Source organism: Piliocolobus tephrosceles, chromosome 21 (genome assembly GCF_002776525.5).
Source record: "Piliocolobus tephrosceles isolate RC106 chromosome 21, ASM277652v3, whole genome shotgun sequence".
Classification (NCBI taxonomy): domain Eukaryota; kingdom Metazoa; phylum Chordata; class Mammalia; order Primates; family Cercopithecidae; genus Piliocolobus; species Piliocolobus tephrosceles.
Window position 1 is genome coordinate 24,580,057 of NC_045454.1, and position 22,151 is coordinate 24,602,207.

Sequence of the window (22,151 nt, forward strand, 5' to 3'; positions counted from 1 at the left end):
AGGATCTGCACTGATGTCTCGTGGTATGTTTGATTTTTTTCCTACAGGAGTCTGAGGGATTTGGTGACAGGCTGTTCCTTAAGCAGAGAATGAGCTTACTCTCTCAGATGACTTCATCTCCCACCGACTGCCTGTTTAAGGTGAGACACCAAGACATCTCTGTGGGTAAAGGTGGGTGAGGAACGCTGCATCTCTTGGCAGCATCAGGGTTGGCCAGGCATGGTGGCTCATGCCTATAATCCCAGCACTTTGGGAGGCCGAGGTGGGTGGATCACCTGAGGTCAGGAGTTCAAGACCAGTGTGGCCAACATGGTGAAACCCCCGCCTCTACTAAATATACAAAAATTAGCTGGATGTGGTGGCACATGCCTGTAGTCTCACTACTTGGGAGGCTGAGGCAGGAGAATGGCTTGAACCGAGAAGGTGGAGGTTGCAGTGAGCCAAGACTGTGCCATTGCACTCTCGTCTGGGCAACAGAGAGACTGTCTCCAAAAAAAAAAAAATATCCATCAGGGTGGTGGTCTGCATAAACCCTGAAGTTCCATTCTGTGCTCAGTCAGAATGGGTGGTAGGAAGTCTGAGGTTTTAAATCTGGGATCAAGGCTCAATGGGGTGGCTTGCTTCTGTAATCCCAGCACTTTGGGAGGCTGAAATGGGAGGATCACTTGAGGCCAGAAGCCTGAGACCAGCCTGGGTAACATCATGAGTACCCATCTCTATAAAACAATACAAAAATTAGCCAGGTGTGGTGGCGGGCACCAGTAGTCCTAAGCTGCTCAGGAGGCTGAGGTGGAAGGATCACTTGAGCCCAGGAGTTGGAGGCTGCCGTGAGCTATGATTGTGCCATTGCACTCCAGCCTGGGTGGCAGAGTGAGACCAGCACATCTCCCCATCTCCCCCTGCATGCTGTGCTGTAGCGGTGCTGGGCGGCATGCAGTGGGCACAGGCCAGGCCTCTTGCTTTCTCAGTTCCTCGAATACTACTCGTTTTTCCAGGCCAGCTCAGTGGCGCCTCTGCTGGCAGCCCTGGCAGAGCTGATGCCTCCGCTGGGCTCAAGGAGTCCCCTGTCAGATGTTTGTGGGTGTGTGCACTGGGTTGGGAACACGGTGCCTGACTTCCTGATGATCTGGTCACCTGGCACATGGGGGCAGCTCTCTGCTCCGACACTGGCCACAGGCAGGCCACTGAGGTGCCCACAGGGCAGTCCGTGAGGGCTGGGCAAGGGCAGATCCCCCTGGGGGAGGCTGCTGGGCTTCCAGGCAACCTGGAGCCAGAGTGGGTCCCGGGGAAGAAGCATGTCCAGGAAGCACAGGGTGAGCTCCGCAGGTTTGTGTGTTGATGGGGTTTCCTGCTCATTGCAGCTATTCTCTTTCCATTGCAGGCTGAGGCTCTGTTAGAATAAAAGAGAATCACCTAGTCCATAGCAAGTATAAAAACAAAAATAATAATGATAAATAAACAAAATACAAGATGAAGCTGGACTTGGTGGTGTGCACCTGTAGTCCCAGCTATATGGGAGACTGAGGTGGGAGGATCACTTGAGCCTGGCAGGTTGAGGCTGCAGTAAGCTCTGATTGTGCCACTGCACTCCAGCCTGGGCAACATAGCAAGACCTTGTTTCTAAAAAAAAAATAAATATATTCTGTTATTTATCACCCTGTAGGGATTCACTGAAAAAAAAAAAAAAAAAAAAGAATACAAGAGGAACAGGACTGAGGCTTTTTCTAGTGAGGTGGCAAAATCCACACCGATGTTCAGAGATGTGTTGTCTGCCCGCCATTCCTATTGCTTTATGAATTTTGTCACTTTTTGTTTGTTTGTTTTTGCTTTTATTTTTTGAGACAGAATCTCGCTCTGTCACCCAGGCTGAAGTGCAATGGTGTGATCTTGGCTTACTGCAAACTCTGCCTCCTGGGTTCAAGTGATTCTCCTGCCTCAGCCTCCCGAGTTGCTTGGATTACAGGCGTCCGCCACTACGTCTGGCTAAGCTTTGTATTTTTAGTAGAGACAAGGTTTTACCATGTTGGCCAGGCTGGTCTCAAACTCCTGACCTCAAATGATCTGCCTGCCTTGGCCTCCCAAAGTGCTGGGATTATAGGCGTGAGCCACTGCTCCAGGCATGTTGTTGTTTTTTTAATTATGGAAAACTTTTAGCATTTCCAGAAATAAAGAGAGTAGTAGAATGAGCAGAGGTCACCATTGTGCAGTTGTTTCATCTCCGCCCATCTACTTTCCCCACCGCCAAGATGATTATGAAGGAAATGCCAGAGAGCAAATCATTTCGTCCATAAACACGTAGATGAACGTTTCTAAAAGGACTCTCGGCCAGGCTCAGTGGCTTACGCCTGTAATCCCAGCACTTTGGGAGGCCAAAATGGGTGGATTACTTGTGGTCAGGAGTTTGACACCAGCCTGGACAACATGGCAAAACCCCATCTCTACTAAAAATACAAAAATTAGCTGGGTGTGGTGGTGGTTGCCTATAATCGCAGCTACTTGGGAGGCTGAGGCAGGAGAATGGCTTGAACCCGGGAGGCAGAGGTTGCATTGAGCCGAGATTGTGCCACTACACTTCAGCCTGGGTGACAGAACGAGACGCCATCCAAAAAAAAAAAAAGGACTCTCAAAAAATTTACTCCTAATAATTGAGTAATTCCTGCATGTGGATAGCATTTTGGATGTCGCTTTTCAGCACATTGCATCAGGTAACCAGAAAGAAGTAGAGAGACTTCTGAGCCAAGAGGACCACGATAAAGATGCCGTCCAAAAGATGTGTCACCCTCTCTGCTTCTGTGATGACTGCGAGAAACTCGTCTCTGGGTAAGAGGGTGCTAGTGGAGGCTCAGTGTGCCAGGAAGCAGGAGACAGGAGGCCTCCTGGACCTTCTCCACTGTGCGCTGTGTGACTGCAGATAAGGACTGTCCTCCTTGCCCCCCAGCTGCCTCTGCTGTACAGTGGAGATGATAACAGCTGCCCCTTTGGAGAATCAAATAGGTTGGAGGTTGTCAAAGCACTTGCTTACCGGCAGACTGGCCGCCCGGGTAGGCTGGTTATAGGGCCTGCCCCAGCCTCAGAAAGGAGGTTTTAGAATGGGAGGAATGTCAGTTGTTCCCAGTGAGATTTTTGGTTTCTCATTATCCTTGTCAGGCTATTTTGCTGGGTGTAGAGGCCTAAAGGGTTGGTGGGGGAGAGACTCCAGGGCCAGGCACCTCTGTTCCTCACATCGGTTGAGCCCTGGGACAGTCCCAGAGACACACATCTTGGGGGGGCATCCTGTGGGCCACCTTCTCTCCGTGGCACCTGCCTATCTACCTGGTCAGGGACAGGCTTTGCTGTGCCATTCCCCTGTGTAGTTTTCTGTCTCTTTCTGTATTTTAGGAGGTTGAATGATCCCTCAGTTGTCACTCCATTCTCCAGAGACGACAGGGGACACACCCCTCTCCATGTGGCTGCTCTCTGTGGTATGTGGTCCTGGGCTGGCCCCTAGGGGCTCTCACAGCAAAGGGATGGTGCCCAAGGTGACCCAGCAGAGAGGCCTGGCTGATGGGCTGGGGGTTGGCAGTTGGGGCTGCGTCATGGGTCCACCCTCCAAGGGCCGGAGGAGAAGAGGAACAAATGTTCCACAGGCCTCGACGGCCAGCCTGCTGCCTCCTGTGCTGGGTGAAGCCCCCTGCGTGGTTCCCATAGCATGGAAACACTGCCTAATGCTGCCCCGGGCTGGGGGCCCGGTGAGGGAAGGCTTGAATCTGAACTACGAGAACGGTCTCAGAATCGTCAGCTTGCAGTTCTTGTGGCCCTGCCTTTAAAAAATATTATTGTCTTTTAAAGTATACGTTTGGCTGGGCATGGTGGCTCATGCCTGTAATCCCAGCACTTTGGGAGGCCGAGGCAGGCAGATCACTTGAGGTCAGACATTCGAGACCAACCTGGCCAACATGGGGAAACCCTGTCCATCTGTACAAAATATACGAAAATTAGCCTGTCGTGGTTGCGCACGCCTGTAATCCCAGCTTCTTCGGAGGCTGAGTCAGAAGAATCGCTTGAACCTGGAAGGTGGAGGTTGCAATGAGCTGAGATAGATCCAGCCTGGGTGACTGAGTGAGACTCGGTCTCAAAAATAAATTAATAAGTAAATAAAATAAAGTGCACATTCAAGATAGAAAACATAAGGTCCTCCAGAGGCCCCGGCCATCCCTGTCTCCCAGAGATCGTTGTGACTGACGAGTGTCTGGGGTATCTGCGTGCTTGCGTGGATGTGTGGACGTATAAAGTGTGTGTTGCTCTAGGGCTCATAATATTCTGCTGTGTGTGGTTTTTCTCTTAGCACTATGCAAGAATATGTTTACTTGTATTTTTTAATGGCTGCATAATACTCCATCTTAGGAACTGATGAGTCATGGAACCTCTGGAAGCAGAAGGCTCTTTTCCATTATTTTTTGTTGCTGAGAGGTGGACTTTGGCTGGATCTCCTCCAAGGTCTACCCCAATGTGTCCGGAGTCTGCAGAGCCTTACTTGATATTACCTGTAGGTCTTCTCTAGCAGAAAAAGTGTCTACCGTGTGTTTCATGCCCAGGACTAGGAGGGTACATAGTGTTGTGGTTTTACAGTTAAGGTGTGGAAGTCCTCTGTGCCTGCCTTCTCCATTGTGCCTTCTGCTTTGCAGGGCAGGCATCCCTCATTGACCTCCTGGTTTCCAAGGGCGCCGTGGTAAATGCCACAGACTACCACGGGGCCACTCCACTCCACCTGGCCTGTCAGAAGGGCTACCAGAGCGTGACGGTGAGCAGTGGTGCCTGTGTGGTGGGCTGTCGCTTTGCACCTGTGAGCTTGGTGTTCTGCGCGGGTGACTGTATAGTCATGCTGGCTACCCTGCACCCCCGTCTCCTGGTGCTGTGTCCTCCTCGTTCCACAGCAGCTCTGCTGCAGCAGTAGTCAGGCAGTCCAAGGACTCCTGGGGTGTCCTGGGAAGACTTTCTGGGTCTCCTGGACAAGATCGTTAGGTTTAGATTTGAAACTTCCTAGCCGGACATGGTGGCTCACACCTGTAATCCCAGTGCTTTGGGAGCCCAAAGCAGGAGGATTGCGTGAGCCCAGGAGTTTAAGACCAGCCTGGGCAACCTAGGGAGACCCTGTCTCTACCAAAAAAAATCTTTTTTAATTATCTGGGCATGGTGGTGTGTGCATATAGTCCCAGCAACTTGAGAGGCTGAAGCGGGAGGTTTGCTAGAGCCCAGCAGGTCGAGGCTGTAGTGAGCAATGATCGTGCCACTGCACTTGAGCCTGGGAGACAGAATGAGACCCTCTCTCTAAAAAGAAAAACTTCCTGATCATCTAGGGGAAGAAAAGATGGGGCTTTAGACTGTTTTCTTCAGTCTCTAAACTGTCAGGAAGGATGGGTGTTGGTATAGTTTGAGTAGTAGCATAAATAAGATGGAAGATGGTAACAAACAACCTCCCCCTGCTAAGACTGGAGGCCAGGCCTGCCAGGGAGCCAGCTGTGCCCTGCTCATCGCTTTCCTTTGTCTCCGCAGCTGCTGCTACTGCACTACAAGGCCAGCGCGGAAGTGCAGGACAACAACGGGAACACCCCGCTCCACCTGGCCTGCACCTACGGCCACGAGGACGTGAGTGGCCCTTGCTGTTCCCGGGGCGGAGGGGCTGCGTTCACCTTCTCCCACTCGTAGAGAAGTCGGGATATCTCATTAGTCTAATGTATTTTGTGTCGATAATTATTGAAACACTGGGTGTGTAAATTTTTTGAATATGAAAGAATGTTAGGCCAGGCACGGTGGCTCATGCCTGTAATCCCAGCACTTTGGGAGGCTGAGGTGGGCAGATCACCTGAGGTCAGGAGTTCGAGACCAGCCTGACCAACATGGTGAAACCCCATCTCAACTAAAAATACAAAAATTAGCTGGGCGTGGTGGCAGGCGCCTGTAATCCCAGCTACTCAGGAGGCTGAGGCATGAGAATCAGTTGAACCTGGCAGTCGGAGGTGGCAGTGAGCCAAAGTCACACCATTATGCTCCATCCTGGGTGACAGAGCGAGACTCCATCTCAAAAAAAAAAAAAAAGGAATATTTAATATATTACAGATGCCATATTGAAGTAACAAAAGTTTTAAAGAAGTCGCTCATTTTCTTATCCTGAAGTCAAATCATTTTCATTTATCCTTGCTACCATCTGGTTCTTACCTGTATACATATTCAATTTTTACATTTTCTGTTTTTATTATTTTCTTATTATTTATTTATTTTTGAGACAGGGCCTCACTCTGTCACCCAGGCTGGAGTGCAGTGATGGGATCTTTGCTCACTGCAACCTCCGCGTTCCGGGTTCAAGTGATTCTCCCACCTGAGCCTCCTGAGTAGCTGGGATTATAGGTGTGTGCCACCACACCCAGCGAAGTTTTGTATTTTTAGTAAAGTCAGGGTTTCACCATGTTGGCCAGGCTGGTCTGGATCTCCTGACCCTGAGTGATCTGCCCATCTCAGCCTCCCAGAGTGGTGGGATTACAGGAGTGAGCCACCACACCTGGCCTTTATTTTTCACTTTTTAAAATTAGAAAAAAAAATTTTTTTTTGAGACAAGGTCTTGTTCTGTTGCCCAGCCTGGAGTACAGTGGCATGATTTTGGCTCACTGCAGCCTTAGCCTCCTGGCTTAACCCATCCTCCCACCTCAGCTTCCCCTGGGACTAAAGGTACACACCACCACGCCTGGCTAATTTTTGTATTTTTTGTAGAGAAGGGGCTTCACCATGTTGCCCAGACTGGTCGCAAATTCCTGAACTCAAGTAATCCTCCCACCTCAGTCTTCCAAAGTTCTGGGAATACAGGCATAAGCCACCATGCCCGGTTCACTTTTATAATAATATCCAAGAATTGTGTAATTTCCATTTTCACGCCCTGTTTCACCACTATGTGCTTATTTTTTCCTACCTGCCCTTCCTCTGGCTTCTCTCCGTAGTGATATATGGATAGATTTACACATGTGTGTGGGGGTCAGGCCTGGCCAGGTGGTTGATGTATGAAGATGGCACTATGCCCTGTATGTTTTTATGCCACTTGCTTTCCTAACTTAGCCCTACGTTACAGAAATCCTCTAGGTCAGTCCCTGCTGATCTAGCACATTCTCCTTTTTTTTTTTTTTTTTTTTTAAGACAAAGTCTTGCTCTGTTGCCCAGGCTGGAGTGCAGTGGCGCGATCTCAGCTCACTGCAACCTCTGCCTCCCGGGTTCAGGCGATTCTCCTGCCTCAGCCTCCTGAGTAGCTGGGATTACAGGCACATACCACCACACACAGCTAATTTTTGTATTTTTAGTAGAGACGGGTTTTCACCATGTTGACCAGGCTGGTCCTGAAACTCCTGACCTCAAGTGATCCTTGCCTGCCTCAGCCTCCCAGAGTGCTGAGATTACAGGTGTGAGCCACCGTGCCGGCCATCTAGCACATTCTTTAATAGCTGCAGTGATCTATCGTGTGTTGTGTCGGTGGTCTCCAAGACCACCCCTGGGCTCAGCGGTTTGCTGGGAGGACTCACAGAACTCAGCATACAGTCGCATTTGCAGCTGTGGTTTGTTACAGCAGCAGGACACAGAACAACATCAGCAAAAGAAACAGGCACATGGTAGAGTCCAGAAGAGAGCAGAGGTGAGCTTCAAACAGTCTCTCTCGGCTGGGAACAGTGGCTGGCACCTGTAATCCCAGCACTTTGGGAGACCAAGGCCGGCAAATTGCCTGAGGTCAAGAGTTCAAGACCAGCCTGGCCAACATGGTGAAACCCCATCTTTACCAAAAAAATACAAAAATTAGCTGTGTGTGGTGGCACACACCTATAATGCCAGCTACTCAGAAGGTCGAGGTGGGAGAATCACTTGAACTCAGTAGGCAGAGGTTGCAATGAGCTGAGATTGCGCCACTGTACTCCAGCCTGGGCGACAGAGCGAGACTGTGTCTCAAAAAAAAAAGGTGTCTTTTCATGGAGCCACACAGGCTGGGCTCAGTTCTTCCAGCAGTGAGTTGGAACCACACACAGGAAGTGTGGTCCACTCGGGAGGAACTCAGTCCCCAAGAGTTACTGAAGGCTAGTCCCATAAGCACCTTCTGGACAGCATGTTCCAAAATGCCATACTCCCAGAGGAAACTCAGCGTTCAGCATAAACTGCATTGTATAAAACAATTCAGGCCCAGTGTGAGCCACCTAATCAATTAGGGAACTTTGGGAACACTCCCCACATCCAGGCACCCATAGAATGCTTCAGGCCAACAGGCAGTCTTGCAAGCAGGCTTCTCAGTGGTTAGCAGTCTCAGGCCTGCTGTAGTAACTCTGTTCTGTACATGGAGACATCACAGTTTTTGCAGCCACTTCTTACTGATTGGCAGTTTCATCCTTTTGAGAGCATGAGGTGTCCTGGCTGAGTGTGGTGGCTCACATCTCTAATTCCAGCACTACAGGAGGCCGAGATGGGAGGATTGCTTGAGCCCACATGTTTGAGGCCTGCCTGTCTCTACAAAATAAAAAATCCAGGCATGCTGATGCATGCTTATAGTCCCAGCTGCTCAGGAGGCTGAGGCGGGAGGATCGCTTAAGCCCAGGAGCTCAGGGCTACAGTGAGCTATTACTGCACCACTGCACTGCAGCCTGGATGACAGAGAGAGAGCCTATCTCAAAAAAAAAAGAATGAGGTGTCCTGATCAGATACCGTGACACCTCGGAGTTCTGTCTATTACTGCACATTTGCTTGGTGAGGAGGCCGAGGAAAGCACAGACCTTGTCGAGGCTTGGTACGCCCATGAGCGATGCTCTTTCCCCATCTGCAGTGTGTGAAGGCTCTGGTCTACTACGACGTGGAGTCGTGCAGACTTGACATTGGCAACGAGAAAGGAGACACCCCTCTACACATTGCTGCCCGCTGGGGCTACCAAGGCGTCATAGAGACATTGCTGCAGAACGGAGCATCCACCGAGATCCAGAACAGACTAAAGGAGACGCCCCTCAAGTGTGCATTAAACTCAAAGGTAGCTCTTCCCATCTCTGAGCGGCAAGATGACTTTGAAAGAAGATCGATGTCCGTAGCTTAGGTCTTGGCCTCATAGACAAATTATGCATTAGTGCCTGAGGGCAGAACTTGGCTTGCACCCTTTCTGCTGCATGTGGGACTTCATCGTTAATGGGTTTTACTGATTTATATTATTTTTGGTTTGAGTGGGCATTTTTCTCATGGTTGTTCCAGGAGCTGCTGCAGGCAGAGTTTTTTCTGGCTGCTGAGTGCTATTGATTTATTGGCAAATGGAGTGGGTAGAAACGAGGGTCCTCAGAGGCAGGAACTGGGGAGGGAGCAAGATGTGTTGGAACTCTGTTTTCCCGGTGCTTCACCTTCAATGCCTAGAATCTTTATTCTGACTTGGCTAGTTCTGGACATCATTGAGTATGGTTTCTTTCGTACATAATTTGTTAATGAACTTACTTTTTTCTGGTAGTGGTTTCTGGAGACATAGTTTGGGGAGCATGTGGTGAAGTGCTCACCTCTTGCACGTCAACGGGGACTGGGGGTGGCTCACAGAGGCTAGTTCTCTGCACGCTCGTCTCTTGGCAGCAGAGCTGGTGAATGGCATTGTAAGACAGGCATGTGGCAGACTGACCCGGGGAAGCACAGGTCCCTGTGAAATGGAGACCCCAGCTTGGGGGTCCCCTGAGGGATTCTGTTCCAATCCAGGTCTCTAGGGGAGCCCCCTTTGTACAGGCCTGACTGTCTGCCTTTTTACAAAAATACTTAATTTTTTGTTGTTTTGAGATGGAGTCTCGCTCTGTCGCCCAGGCTGGAGTGCAGTGGCTCCCTGCAACCTCGGCTCACTGCAGCCTCCACCTCCCAGGTTCTAGTGATTCTCCCACCTCAGCCTCCCAAGTAGCTGGGATTACAGGTGCCTGCCACCACGCCTGGTTAATTTTTTGTATTTTTAGTAGAGACAAGGTTTCACCATGTTGGCTAGGCTGTTCTCGAACTCCTGACCTCAGGTGATCCACCCACCTCGGCCTCCCAAAGTGCTGGGATTACAGGCGTGAGCTATTGTACCCAGCCCCGAAATACACGATTTTATAAAAGTAATAGAGATCTTAGTGTGTTGCCCAGGCTTGTCTTGAATTCCTGGCCTCAGGTGATCCTCTTGCCTCCACCTCCCAAGGTGCTGGCATTACAGGCATGAGCCACTGCTCCCGGCCAGCTTTCTGCCTTTTGATGTTTTACTGGCTCCCTTTTATAACTTCCAGCTCTTCTAGGTTGTTCTTTCAGTTTGTTCACATCTTATTCTGGGAGTAGCACAGTTTGAATTTGTTTTTTTTTTTTTTGTTTTCTCGAAACCTCTTTATTGAGGCATGATTGGCACACAGCTGTATATAGTCAGTGTATACAACTTGATGAGTTCAGAGATAAGTGGACATCCATGAAACTATCACCACCATCTATGCCATAAACATATCCATCACCTCCAAAAGTTTACTTCTGTTCTCTCTTTTTTTTTTTTTTTGAGACAAGGTTTGGCTGTATTGCCCAAACTGGAGTACAGTGGTGCGATCTCAGCTTACTGCAACCTCTACCTCCTGGGCTTAAGCCATCCTCCCACCTCAGTTCTCGAGTAGCTGGGACTACAGGCATGCGCCACCACACCTGGCTAATTTTTGGATTTTTTATACAGATGGAGTTTCACCATGTTGGCCGGGCTGGTCTCAAACTCCTGTCTTCAAGTGATCTGCCTGCCTTGGCCTCCTAAAGTGCTGGGATTACAGGTGTAAGCCACCGCCCCTGGCCTTCATCTTTCTTTGTATTTTTATTTTATTTTATTTTTTTGAGACGGAGGCTCACTCTGTCACTCAGGCTGGAGTGCAGTGGCATGATCTTGGCTCACTGCAACCTCCACCTCCCGAGTTCAAGTGATTCTCCTGCCTCAGCCTCCCTTGTAACTGGAAGGTACAGGTGTGCATCACCATGCCCAGCTACTTTTTTTTTTTTTTTTTTTTGTATTTTTAGTAGAGACGGGGTTTCATCATGTTGGCCAGGCTGGTCTTGAACGCCTGACCTCAAGTGATCTGCCCGCCCTCGCCTCCCAAAGTGCTGGGATGACAGATGTGGACCATCTCGCCATCTCGCCCAGCTTCCCTCTTTTTTTTTTTTTTAATTATGTTTTTGGTGTGTGGTAGGGACACAGTGTAAGATGTACAGTTAAGCAGTTTGTGAAGGGTTAGATCCCTGCTTCTGGCTTCAGGGGCCTCGGCTGTACCTCTGAATACCTTTCTGCAAAGGTCGCAGCTTTCTGACAGGCAGAGCTGACTGGGCTGAGCAGTGCCACCACGGCCTGGGCTATTGCGATGCCTTGGGAGGAGGGTTCTACTGCTGTGGTATTTGTTTACGAGAGGCCCTTCCAGAGGGAGATCTGCAGAGGAAAGGAGAGGCCGCCTTCTCGGCTTGGCTCTGAGCCGTTCCTGCTTTGAGACCTGTGGGTGCTGGAGGAAAGGCCACACCTCCTGCCTGTGGACAGACAGGCCTGGGGGCTGGATGCAGTCACCTATCAGGCTCCATGCGGGTCTGGCTTCTCTTATCCCTTGAGTCCATGCATGGGAAGCCCTGAGTCCTCCCACGGGGCAGGGGGAGCCATGATGGGAGGAAGCCCCGACTTTGGTGTGATCCTATGTAAATTGGCACCTGCTCTGGGTCTTGGTTTCTCTGGCCATCCAAGGATGCGGCTGGGCCACATGACCTAAGGCTCACTGCACTGACATTCTGAGGAGCTAGGCCTGCAGTGGGGCATGTGGGTGATGGGGCTGTGCTGAGACGACCTCCATCTCATTGGGTACTGTTGGCATCCCCTTTGTCCCCCTAGATTCTGTCTATAATGGAAGCCCATCACCTGTCCTTCGAGAGGAGGCAGAAGTCATCCGAGGTAAGTCAGCCAGGCGGAGCGAGTTGGTTGCGTCGGAGACCAAGGGTTCTTTCTCCGGTCCTCACGTGACCCTATGCCCTGTCTTCTCTCTCGTTGGGGCTCCCTGGCTACAGGCCCCTGTGCAGTCCCCGCAGCGCTCTGTGGACTCCATCAGCCAAGAGTCCTCCACTTCCAGCTTCTCCTCCATGTCAGCCGGCTCAAGGCAGGAGGAGACCAAGAAGGACTACAGAGAGGTGAGGCTTCCAGAGGGAGGACGGGGACGGGGAGGCCTTGGCCCCAGGCAGTGGCGTTCAGCTGAAGAGCCGTGGCCTGATGAGGGCTGCCCTCTCAGCCTGCTCGCCTGTGCTGGGGCCGCTGTTGCTCTGTGGTGGCTGAGGTCGGTGCCTTCGAGCTAGGCCCAGCAGCATCTCGCAGTGCTGTGCACTTAGGCATGCCCTTCCGTGGGCTGCTCCCTGAGCAGCAATTAGTGTGGTAGAGTGTGTTTGTGTATTAGAGAGAGGATAGGCTCAGAAAAATACAAGTCAGGTCATGTAGAGGTCCACTGATTTCAGATCATTTTATGTTTATTTTAATTTTTTTGAGATAGAGTCTCGCTCTGTCTCCCAGGCTGGGGTGCAGTGGTGCAATCTCAGCTCACTGCCACCTCTACCTCCAAGGTTCAAGCAATTCTCCTGCCTCAGCCTCCCAAGTAGCTGGGATTACAGGGGTGTGCCACCATACCTAGCTAATGTTTTTGTAGTTTTAGTAGAGATGGGGTTTCACCATGTTGGCCAGGCTGATCTTAAACTCCTGACCTCAGGTCTCCCAAAGTGTTGGGTTTACAGGCATGAGCCACTGCACCTGGCCTGTGTTTATTTTTCATTTTTATTTTTACTTTTTTGAGACAGAGTCTTGCTCTGTCACCCAGGCTGGAGTGTAGCGGCGCAATCTTGGCTCACTGCGACCTCCATCTACTGGGTTCAAGCACTTCTCCTGCCGCAGCCTCCCAAGTAGCTGGGATTACAGGTGCCTGCCACCATGTCCAGCTAATTTTTTTGTATTTTTAGTAGAGATAGGGTTTCACCACGTTGGCCAGGCTAATTTTGAACTCCTGACCTCAAGTGATCCGCCCACCTGGGCCTCCCAAAGTGCGGGGATTATAGGCATGAGCCACCGTGCCCAGTCTGATTTCAGATCATTTTGGAAAGTGTCTGCATAGCGTTCTGTGCCTTACATCCCTGCTCTACAGGCACCTCTGTTGAGAACCTAATGTCGTTGTTCCTGACTTCTTGCAAAGTTCACATAGACATTCACACACGTGTCCACCTTGCAGTTTGCACAAGTTCATTGATGGCCTTTGTTTTTCTTTTTCTTTTTATTTTTTCCACTTAAGTTACTTTAGAGTTTGTTCAGTGTCAGCCCAATAGATTTGCCTCATTCTTTTCTTTCTTTGTGACCTAATCTTGCTCTGTCACCCAGGCTGGCGTGCGGTGGTGTGATTTTGGCTCACTGCACCCTCCACCTCCTGGGTTCAAGCAGTTCTCGGGTCTCAGTCTCCTGAGTAGCAGGGATTACAGGCACCCGCCACCATGCCTGGCTAATTTTTTTTTTTTTTTTTTAGTAGAGATGGGTTTTCACCATGCTGGCCAGGTTGGTCATGAACTCCTGACCTCAGGTGATCCGCCCACCTCAGCCTCCCAAAGTGCTGGGATTACAGGCGTGAGGCACTGCACCTGGCTAGTTCTACCTCATTCTTTAGCCGAGAAGTGGATTGTTGAATGGATGTACCACCTTTGATGGCCCCCGCCATGGGTGCTGGGCTCAGAGCCCAGGCCCACTAGCCAGTGTGCAAGGAGGGCAGCTCGGTTTTAAGAGAGGGCAGTGTTTTGGGGAGAGGAGGAAATAGAAAGGCGAGGGCAGAGCCCAGTGGTGTTTGTGAGGCACTGCGGAAGCTGTGGTCGGCTGGGACTCCTGGGCTATGGAAGGGGGCCTGAGACTTGGGGCTCTGAGGAGTCATTGACCCTCATTGACCCTACCATAGTGTCCCACTACCCGCAAGCCGTGACATGCTCTTGGAGGACCAAGTAAGCTTAGCTCCATGCAGAACCACAGCAGAGACAGCCAAGAGACATGGTCCAAAGTCTAACAGAGACCTGAAGTTGTCCCTGGGAGGGGTGTCCACCCTCATGGTGCCTAGCTAGCAGATATTGAGAGCTGAGTTCAGTATTTCTTTTTTCTTTTTTTTTGAGACAGGGTCTCACTGTGTCACCCAGGTTGGAGTGCAGTGGTACAGTCATAGCTCCCTGCACCCTCAGACTCCTAAGGATAGCCTCCAAAGTACTGGGATTACAGGCTGAGCCACTGCCCTCAGCTAAGTGTATTTTTCTAAATCATAGAGGTGGCTGGTGTCTTAAGAAGGACTTGTTCTCCAAGGCAACCACGGCCTCACCTTTCCACGTGGATAAAGTTACAGTTTATATTCCCTAAATGGCAGTGGGTTCTGTGCACACCAGCAACTTCCTAGGATGTCCTCTCTGAGCAGTTTTAGGGAGACGTTTACAAGATATTAAATCAGCCAGGCATGGTGGCTCATGCCTGTAATCCCAGCACTTTGGGAGGCCGAGATGGGCGGATCACCTGAGGTCAGGAGTTCGAGATCAGCCTGGCCAACATGGAGAAACCCCGTCTCTACTAAAAATACAAAAAAAAATTAGCTGGGCATGGTGGCAAACACCTGTAATCCCACCTACTAGGGAGGCTGAGGCGGGAGAATCGCTTGAACCTGGGAGGTGGAGGTTGCGGTGAACCAAGATGGCACCATTGCACTCCAGCCTGAGCAATAAGAGCGAAACTCCATCTTAAAAATAAATAAATAAATAAATAAGATACTAAGTCAGACGTTAAAACTCCACAAATCGCCGGGCACGGTGGCTCAAGCCTGTAATCCCAGCACTTTGGGAGGCCGAGATGGGTGGATCATGAGGTCAGGAGATTGAGACCATCCTGGCTAAGACGGTGAAACCCCGTCTCTACTAAAAAATACAAAAAACTAGCCGGGCGAGGTGGCGGGCGCCTGGAGTCCCAGCTACTCGGGAGGCTGAGGCAGGAGAATGGCGTAAACCCGGGAGGCGGAGCTTGCAGTGAGCTGAGATCCGGCCACAGCACTCCAGCCCGGGCGACAGAGCGAGATTCCGTCTCAAAAAAAAAAAAAAAAAAAACTCCACAAATCAAGCCAATAGGTTTTCAGAATGTTTATATTATTTCTATCATTATTTTATTACTGAAATCATTTTTCTAACATTCTTGTTCCTTTTATTAAGGTAGAAAAACTTTTAAGAGCAGTTGCTGATGGAGATCTAGAAATGGTGAGTTTTTAGAAGTGCCTTTTCTTTTATTATTATTTTTTAGAGACAGGGTCTTATTCTGTCACCCAGGCTGGAGTACAGTGGTGTGATCATGGCTCACTGCAGCCTTGAACTCCTGGACTCAAGCGATCCTCTTGCCCCAGCCTCTTGAATAGCTGGGTACATAGTTGTGTGTGGCCATGCCTGGCTAATCATAAACAAATTTTTTGTAGAGATGGGGTCTCGCTATATTGCCCAGCCTGATCTTGAACTCTGGGCCTCAAGTGATTCTCCTGCCTTAGCCTCCCAAAGTGCTTGGATTACACGTGTGAGCCACCATGCCCAGCTTTAGAAGTGCTTTTTATTATAAAAAGCTTGTTCTAGCTTAAAACAGCCACCCACCTGTGTTCCTTGTCTCCAGTTCAGTTTTGGGCCATGTGGACTCTTCGATTTTGTGCAGAGGGTGGTATGTTTAATGCATATTTGGCAATGGCAATGTTATATTTTCCTGACAAGTAATGAGGCAGATCAACATACAGGCACATAGCAAGTGTGGGCCCTGCCTTTCAGACATCCGTATTCCAGGAGTGTGGTGAGACGTTGCCAAACCAGAGACCATGTCCAGGGCACAGAGTGTGGGCTCAGAGCCCAGGCCCACTAGCCAGTGTGCAAGGAGGGCAGCTCGGTTTTAAGAGAGGGCAGTGTTTTGGGGAGAGGAGGAAATAGAGAGGCGAGGGCAGAGCCCAGTGGTGTTTGTGAGGCACTGCGGAAGCTGTGGTCGGCTGGGACTCCTGGGCTATGGAAGGGGGCCTGAGACTTGGGGCTCTGAGGAGTCATAAGCAGGTGTCTGGATGAGATGGGGCCGCCGGCCCTGGGCTGGCACCTGGAGAGAGTGTCGTGGCTTGAAGGGAAGGCGTCTGTCCTAACCATTAGGCACATCTGACAGTGAAATGAGTGGACAGTGGAGACAGCCTTCCTTAGATTCTGAGGGACAGGTTCCCCTGGCTTGCCTTTGGCCCCTTGAAAGGACTGTGTCTTCCACTTTTTTTTTTTTTGAGACAGAGTCTTGCTCTGTCATCCAGGAGTGCAGTGGCACAATCTCGGCTCACTGAAACCTCCACCTCCTGGGTTCAAGCAATTCTCCTGCTTCAGCCTCCTGAAAAGCTGGGACTACAGACATGCACCACCACACCCGGCTAATTTTTGTATTTTTAGCAGAGACGGGGTTTCACCATGTTGGCCAGGCTGGGCTTGAACTCCTGACCTCAGGTGATCTGCCCACCTAGGCCTCCCAAAGTGCTGTGATTACAGGCGTGAGCCACCATGCCTGGCCATATCTTCCACTTTTAATGGAGGAGGGAGTGAGGTGCTTACTAAGTGCCCTAGGACCAGGGTGGGTTTCTTTTTTTTGTGACTGTCTTGCTCTGTTGCCCAGGCTGGAGTGCTGTGGTGTAATCATGGCTCACTGTAGCCTTGAACTCCTGAACTCAGGCGATTCTCTGGCCTCTGCCTCCCAGAATGCTGGGATTACATGTATAAGCCACTGCGCCCAGCCCTAGGACTAGAGTTTTAAAGCCATCACCCTGAGGCAGCACTGATCTGCCTGCCCATTTTTATGATAGAAGAAAAGAATCTCTGGCATCAGTTGTGAAGTGGAAGGACTGAGGAAGGCTTCATAAGGGAGCAGAAGCCGGTTATAAATGGCTGTGGGGTTGGGGAAGGAAGTGTGAGCCCTGATTGGGAACGGTTGACGGTGTGTGTTTAAGATACTGTGCGGCGAAGACGCTGAGGATGTGTTCCTGTTTCCCTTACTCTCCATCACCAGGTGCGTTACCTGTTGGAGTGGACAGAGGAGGACCTGGAGGATGCAGAGGACACTGTCAGTGCAGCAGACCTCGAATTCTGTCACCCCTTGTGCCAGTGCCCCAAGTGTGCCCCAGCTCAGAAGGTTCGGCTTTGTTTCTATTGGTGGAGGTTGGAGAATGTAGGCAATTTTTTTTTTTTTTTTTTTGAGACAGGGTCTTGTTCTGTCACCCAGGCTGGAGTGCAGTGGTACAGTCATGGCCCACTGCAGCTTCAACCACCTGGGTTCAAGTGATCCTTCCACCTCAGTCTCCTGACAAGCTTGGACCACAGGCATGCACCAGCACACCTGGCTAATTCATTTCTTTTTGTAGAGACTCGGCCTTTCTGTGTTGCCCAGGCTGGTCTCGACCTCCGAGGCTCAAGCGATCCTCCTGCCTCAGCCTCCCAAGGTGCTGGGATTACAGATGTGAGCCACTGCTCGTGGCCAGCAAATTCTTCCTTTTTCCCTCAGGAAAGTTATCTGTTTCTCAGCCAGATGATTACTGTACTGCATGGCTGTGAATAAGTATTCCCCAAGATATGGTGGGACTCATTAGCCCAGGGCGAGTGCCAGCTTCCTGTGCAGCAGGTAAGTGAGCAGGAATGTGTCCCCGTGATTAGCATTTTGGCTGCTATCTGGGCCCCTGAGTCCCATGGCAGGAGCTTATGAACAGATGCTCGAGGGTCTCCTGCCAGGTACCTAAAGCCCTCCGGGGAAGCTGCACGCGTGTTCTGCTGCTGCTTTTACTCAAGTGAGTTCAGTCTTCGTGGGGACTCTCCCCCAAGTGCAGAGGAATCCCCAAACCCTCTCCCAGCTTCCCCCAGGGGTAACATCCTTGCAAATCTATGGTGCAGAATCACAGCCAGGATATCGACATTGATACAATCTGTGGACCTTAGTTCAGATTTCCCCAGTTCTGCTTGTTCTCAGTGTGTGTGTGTGTGTGTGTGTGTATGTATGTGTATTTAGTTCTGTACAGTTGTGCTACATGTGTAGGTTTATGTATCCACCGTCATATTCAAAATATCTTCTGTGACAGAAGATACTTTTTTATACTCATTGTTCTTTTTTTTTTTTCCAAGATAGAGTCTTGCTCTGTTGCACTGTTGCCCAGGCTGGAGTGCAATGGGGCAATCTCGGCTCACTGCAACCTCTGCCTCCCAGGTTCAAGCAATTCTCCTGCCTCAGCCTCCCGAGTTGCTGGGCCTACAGCACCTACCACCACGCCCGGCTAATTTTTGTATTTTTAGTAGAGACGGGGTTTCACCATGTTGGCCAGGCTGGTCTCAAACTCCTGACCTCAAGTGATCCACCCACCTCAGCCTCCCAAAGTACTGGGATTACAGGTGTGAGCCACCACACCTGGCCTCCTTGTTCTTTTACAGCCTCTTATTCTTGTTTTGTAATGTCCCCAAAAGACACAACACTAAACTGCTTTATATCTGTGATTAAATTAAAACCCACCCCGCCATTTTTTTCTAGCCAGTGTTTTAGAGTTGGTTTTTAAATCCTTTATTGAAGTATAATTCACAGACAGTAAAGTCTATGTATTTATACAATTTGGTGAACTTTTACAGATGTAAAATCTGTGAAGCCATCACCCCCATCAAGACACAGCACGTCTCCGTCACCTGCAAGCACATTTCTCTCACCACAAGACCAATCACTCAAGCTGCCCTCTTACAGCCACACCCACCTCTCTACCTGCCATGCTCACCCCACCATCCCCAACCCCTGGCAACCACTCACCTGTTCTCCATTTCTCTGATCCTGTCACTTCAAAAACGTTACATGAATGTAATCACACAGTATACGTAGGACCTTTTGGGACTGACTTTGTTCGCTCCGTTTGATTCCACGTTGTTGCATAGAATCAGGTCTGTTTCTCCGTGGCGGGCTGGCATTCCATTTTTTAAATGGTGGCATATACTCATGTGGAATGTTCAAGGACATGTATTTTGTTGCTGGTTTGGGGAATGTTATCAATAAAACTGCCATGAACAAGCATTCGAGTAGACGTTTTGGTAAGAACACAAGTTTTCATTTTTCTAGGATAAATGCCCAAGAGTGCAATTGCGGAGTCACGTGGTAATTGCACGGTAATTCCATGGTTCATTTTTATAAGGAACTGACAGTCTTTTCCCAAGCAGGCTGTATCGTTTTACATGCCCACCAGCGATGTATGAGTGATCCAGTTTCTCCTCATCCTCCCCAGTCTTGGGCGTGGTCATTGTTCTCTGTTTCAGCCATTCAGTAGGTGTGTAGTACTATCTCAATGTGGCTTTAATTTGCATTTCTCTAATGGCTGATGCTGTTGAACAGCTTTTCACGTGCTTATTTGCCATCTGTATATGTTCTTCAGTGAAATGTCTGTTAATGTGTTTTGCCCGTTTTCTGATTGGTTTGTTTTTGGCTTTATTGTTGAATTTTGAGAGTTCTTTATATATTCTAGATATGTGGATATTTGTCAGATACGTGGTTTGCAGACATTTCCTTTCATTCTGCAGCTTGTCTATAATCTCACGTGGGCTTTCACAGAGGAAAAGGTTTTTATACATCTAGTTTGTCAATATTTCCTTTTATAGATTATACTTTTGGTATCAATTCTGAGAATTCTTTGCCTTGCTCTAGATTTCCAACTTTTTCCTGTTTTTTTTTAAGTTATACTTTTATGTTGTATAGTTAAGTCCGTGATCCAATTTGTGTTAATATTTACTCAAAGTGTGAGATTTAGGTTGAGGTTCTTCTTTTTTTTTTTCTTGCCTACAAATGTCCACTTGCTCCAGCACCATTTGTTGAAAAGCCTCTCCTTCCTCGCGTGACTTGCCTGTGCACCTCAGTTGGCTATAGATTGTGTGGATTGATTTCTGGGTTCTCTGTTCTGCTACATTGATCTATGGGCCCATCCTAACCAGCACCATGCTGTCTTGATGACTGTAGCTGTGTAGTAAGCCTCAGTGCTGGATTAAATGATTCTTCCTAATTTATTCTTCTTTGCCAGGAATGTTTCGGCTATTCTGTGGCCTGTGCCTTTCCATGTAAATTTTATTTATTTATTTATATACCTACTTACTTACTTACTCACTCTTATAATACCCAGACTGGTCTGAGCCGTATCAATTTTACAATTAGCTTTTGTATGTCTACAAAATACCTTGCTTGAATTTTGATAGGAATTACATAAAACCTATAGATGAACTGGGGAGAAATGACATCATCTGACTCAACATATGTTGAGTCTTCATGAACGTGGTATATCTCTCCAAGTATTTACGCCTTCTTTGACTTCTTTCATCAACATTTTGTGATTTTTTTTTTCAGCATACAGATCCTGCCTGTGTCGTGTTAAGTGTACACCTCAGTATTTAATCTTCTTTCAAGCAGTTGTAAATGGTATTGCATACATAGCATGCATTCATGTGTTAGCTATCTAATTATAGACGTATATGTCCCATACTAAGAGAATTAGGCTGGGCTCAGTGTTATACTCCTGTAATCCCAACGCTTTGGGGGGCCACCCTGGAAGATCACTTGAGGCCTGGAGTTTGAGACGAGCCTGGCCAACAGAGTAAGACCCTGTCTCTAAAAAACTAAAAATATAAAATATAAAATAAAAAAGAAAATGAATTTGGCTGGGCACAGTGGCTGGCTCACACCTGTAATCTCAGCACTTTGGGAGGCCGAGGCGGGTGGATCACCTGAGGTCAGGAGTTCGAGACCAGCCTGACCAACGTGGAGAAACCCCATCTCTATTAAAAATACAAAATTAGCTGGCTGTGGTGGCACATGCCTATAATCCCAGCTACTCAGGAGGCTGGGGCAGGAGAATCATTTGAACCCAGGAGGCGGAGGTTGCGGTGAGCCGAGATCGTGCCATTGCACTCCAACCTGGGCAACAAGAGTGAAACTCCATCTCAAAAAAAAGAAAAGGGATTTGACTTTACAAAATAGATAGAGTGGTATTAGCCTTTATATTGTAGGATAATTTTACCATTTCTAAAAAGAGCTTCAGCATGGGCGACTCTGAGGATATCGAAAATGACTGAAGTTTTCCCTCACAACGTTTTTCAGCTGTGAGGTAACATGTACATTGGGGGTGTGCGCCTTTTGACCTGGCCCCCTGCCTCTGGATGCACATGGTCCAGAACACAGTTTCCCCAAGGTGGGCGGCTATGAAAACGCGGAATAAGAAAGGCAGATGGTGTTCCCTCGCATCTGGTGGGAAGTGACGAAGCCCCCGGACCCTCAGTGCCTGTGTGTGGTGAGGGGAGCGTGCTGCGTCTCTGCTGCTGCCGTTTTTGCTATTTTGCCCCTCCCTGTTTTCCCACTTTAATTACACAGTAAAGTACTGTGAAACTTGAAGTCTTAGGCTCCCTGCACTTCTAAAACCTCTTATTCTCCTTTTGTAATTTCTCAAAAAGACACAACACTGTACTGCTTCACGTCTGTGATTAAATGAAAATCTTCTTCGCCCAGTGGTGGTCTTTTTTTTTTTTTTTAATTTTAATTTCTAGAGATGGGGTTTCACTCTGTCACCCAGGCTGGAGTGCAGTGGCACAATCATAGCTCACTAACAGCCTGGGACACCTGGGCTCAAGTGATCCTCCTGCCCCAGTTTCCTAAAGTGCTGGGATTACAGGCATGAGCCTCTGCACCGGGCCTGCAGTAAAAAATTACATTTTTTTTTTTTTTTTTTGAGACGGAGTCTCCCTCTGTCGCCCAGGCTGGAGCGCAGTGGCGCGATCTCAGCTCACTGCACCCTCTGCCTCTTGGGTTCAAGCAATTCTCCTGCCTCAGCCTCCCGAGTAGCTGGGATTACAGGCGCATGTCACCACACCTGGCTAATTTTTGTATTTTTAGTAGAGACAGGGTTTTGCCATGTTGGCCAGGCTGGTCTCAAACTCCTGACCTCAGGTGATCTGCCTGCTTTGGCCTTCCAAAGTGCTAGGATTATAGGCATGAGCCACTGCTCCCGGCCTAAACTTTTTTTTTTTTTTTTTTTTGAGAGACAGTCTTGATCTGTCACCAAGGCCGGAGTGCAGTGGTA

The 22,151-nt window shown here is 49.1% G+C and overlaps 1 protein-coding gene across 5 annotated transcripts in view; it reads left to right on the forward strand.

Moving 5' to 3' along the window:
* Positions 1 to 22,151, forward strand: part of ANKRD27 (ankyrin repeat domain 27) — an 82,201-nt gene that overhangs the window by 46,692 nt on the left and 13,358 nt on the right. For 4 of the 5 annotated variants that reach the window (XM_023229034.1, XM_023229037.2, XM_023229038.2 and 1 more), the window contains 10 exons: positions 48 to 140; positions 2,693 to 2,820; positions 3,379 to 3,461; positions 4,665 to 4,780; positions 5,533 to 5,625; positions 8,822 to 9,019; positions 11,876 to 11,935; positions 12,049 to 12,168; positions 15,235 to 15,279; positions 17,084 to 17,206. In XM_023229034.1, the coding sequence (XP_023084802.1) occupies positions 48 to 140; positions 2,693 to 2,820; positions 3,379 to 3,461; positions 4,665 to 4,780; positions 5,533 to 5,625; positions 8,822 to 9,019; positions 11,876 to 11,935; positions 12,049 to 12,168; positions 15,235 to 15,279; positions 17,084 to 17,206 (1,059 nt within the window). The remainder of the gene's footprint in view (positions 1 to 47; positions 141 to 2,692; positions 2,821 to 3,378; positions 3,462 to 4,664; positions 4,781 to 5,532; positions 5,626 to 8,821; positions 9,020 to 11,875; positions 11,936 to 12,048; positions 12,169 to 15,234; positions 15,280 to 17,083; positions 17,207 to 22,151) is intronic. The other variant, XM_023229036.1, reaches the window with a different exon arrangement.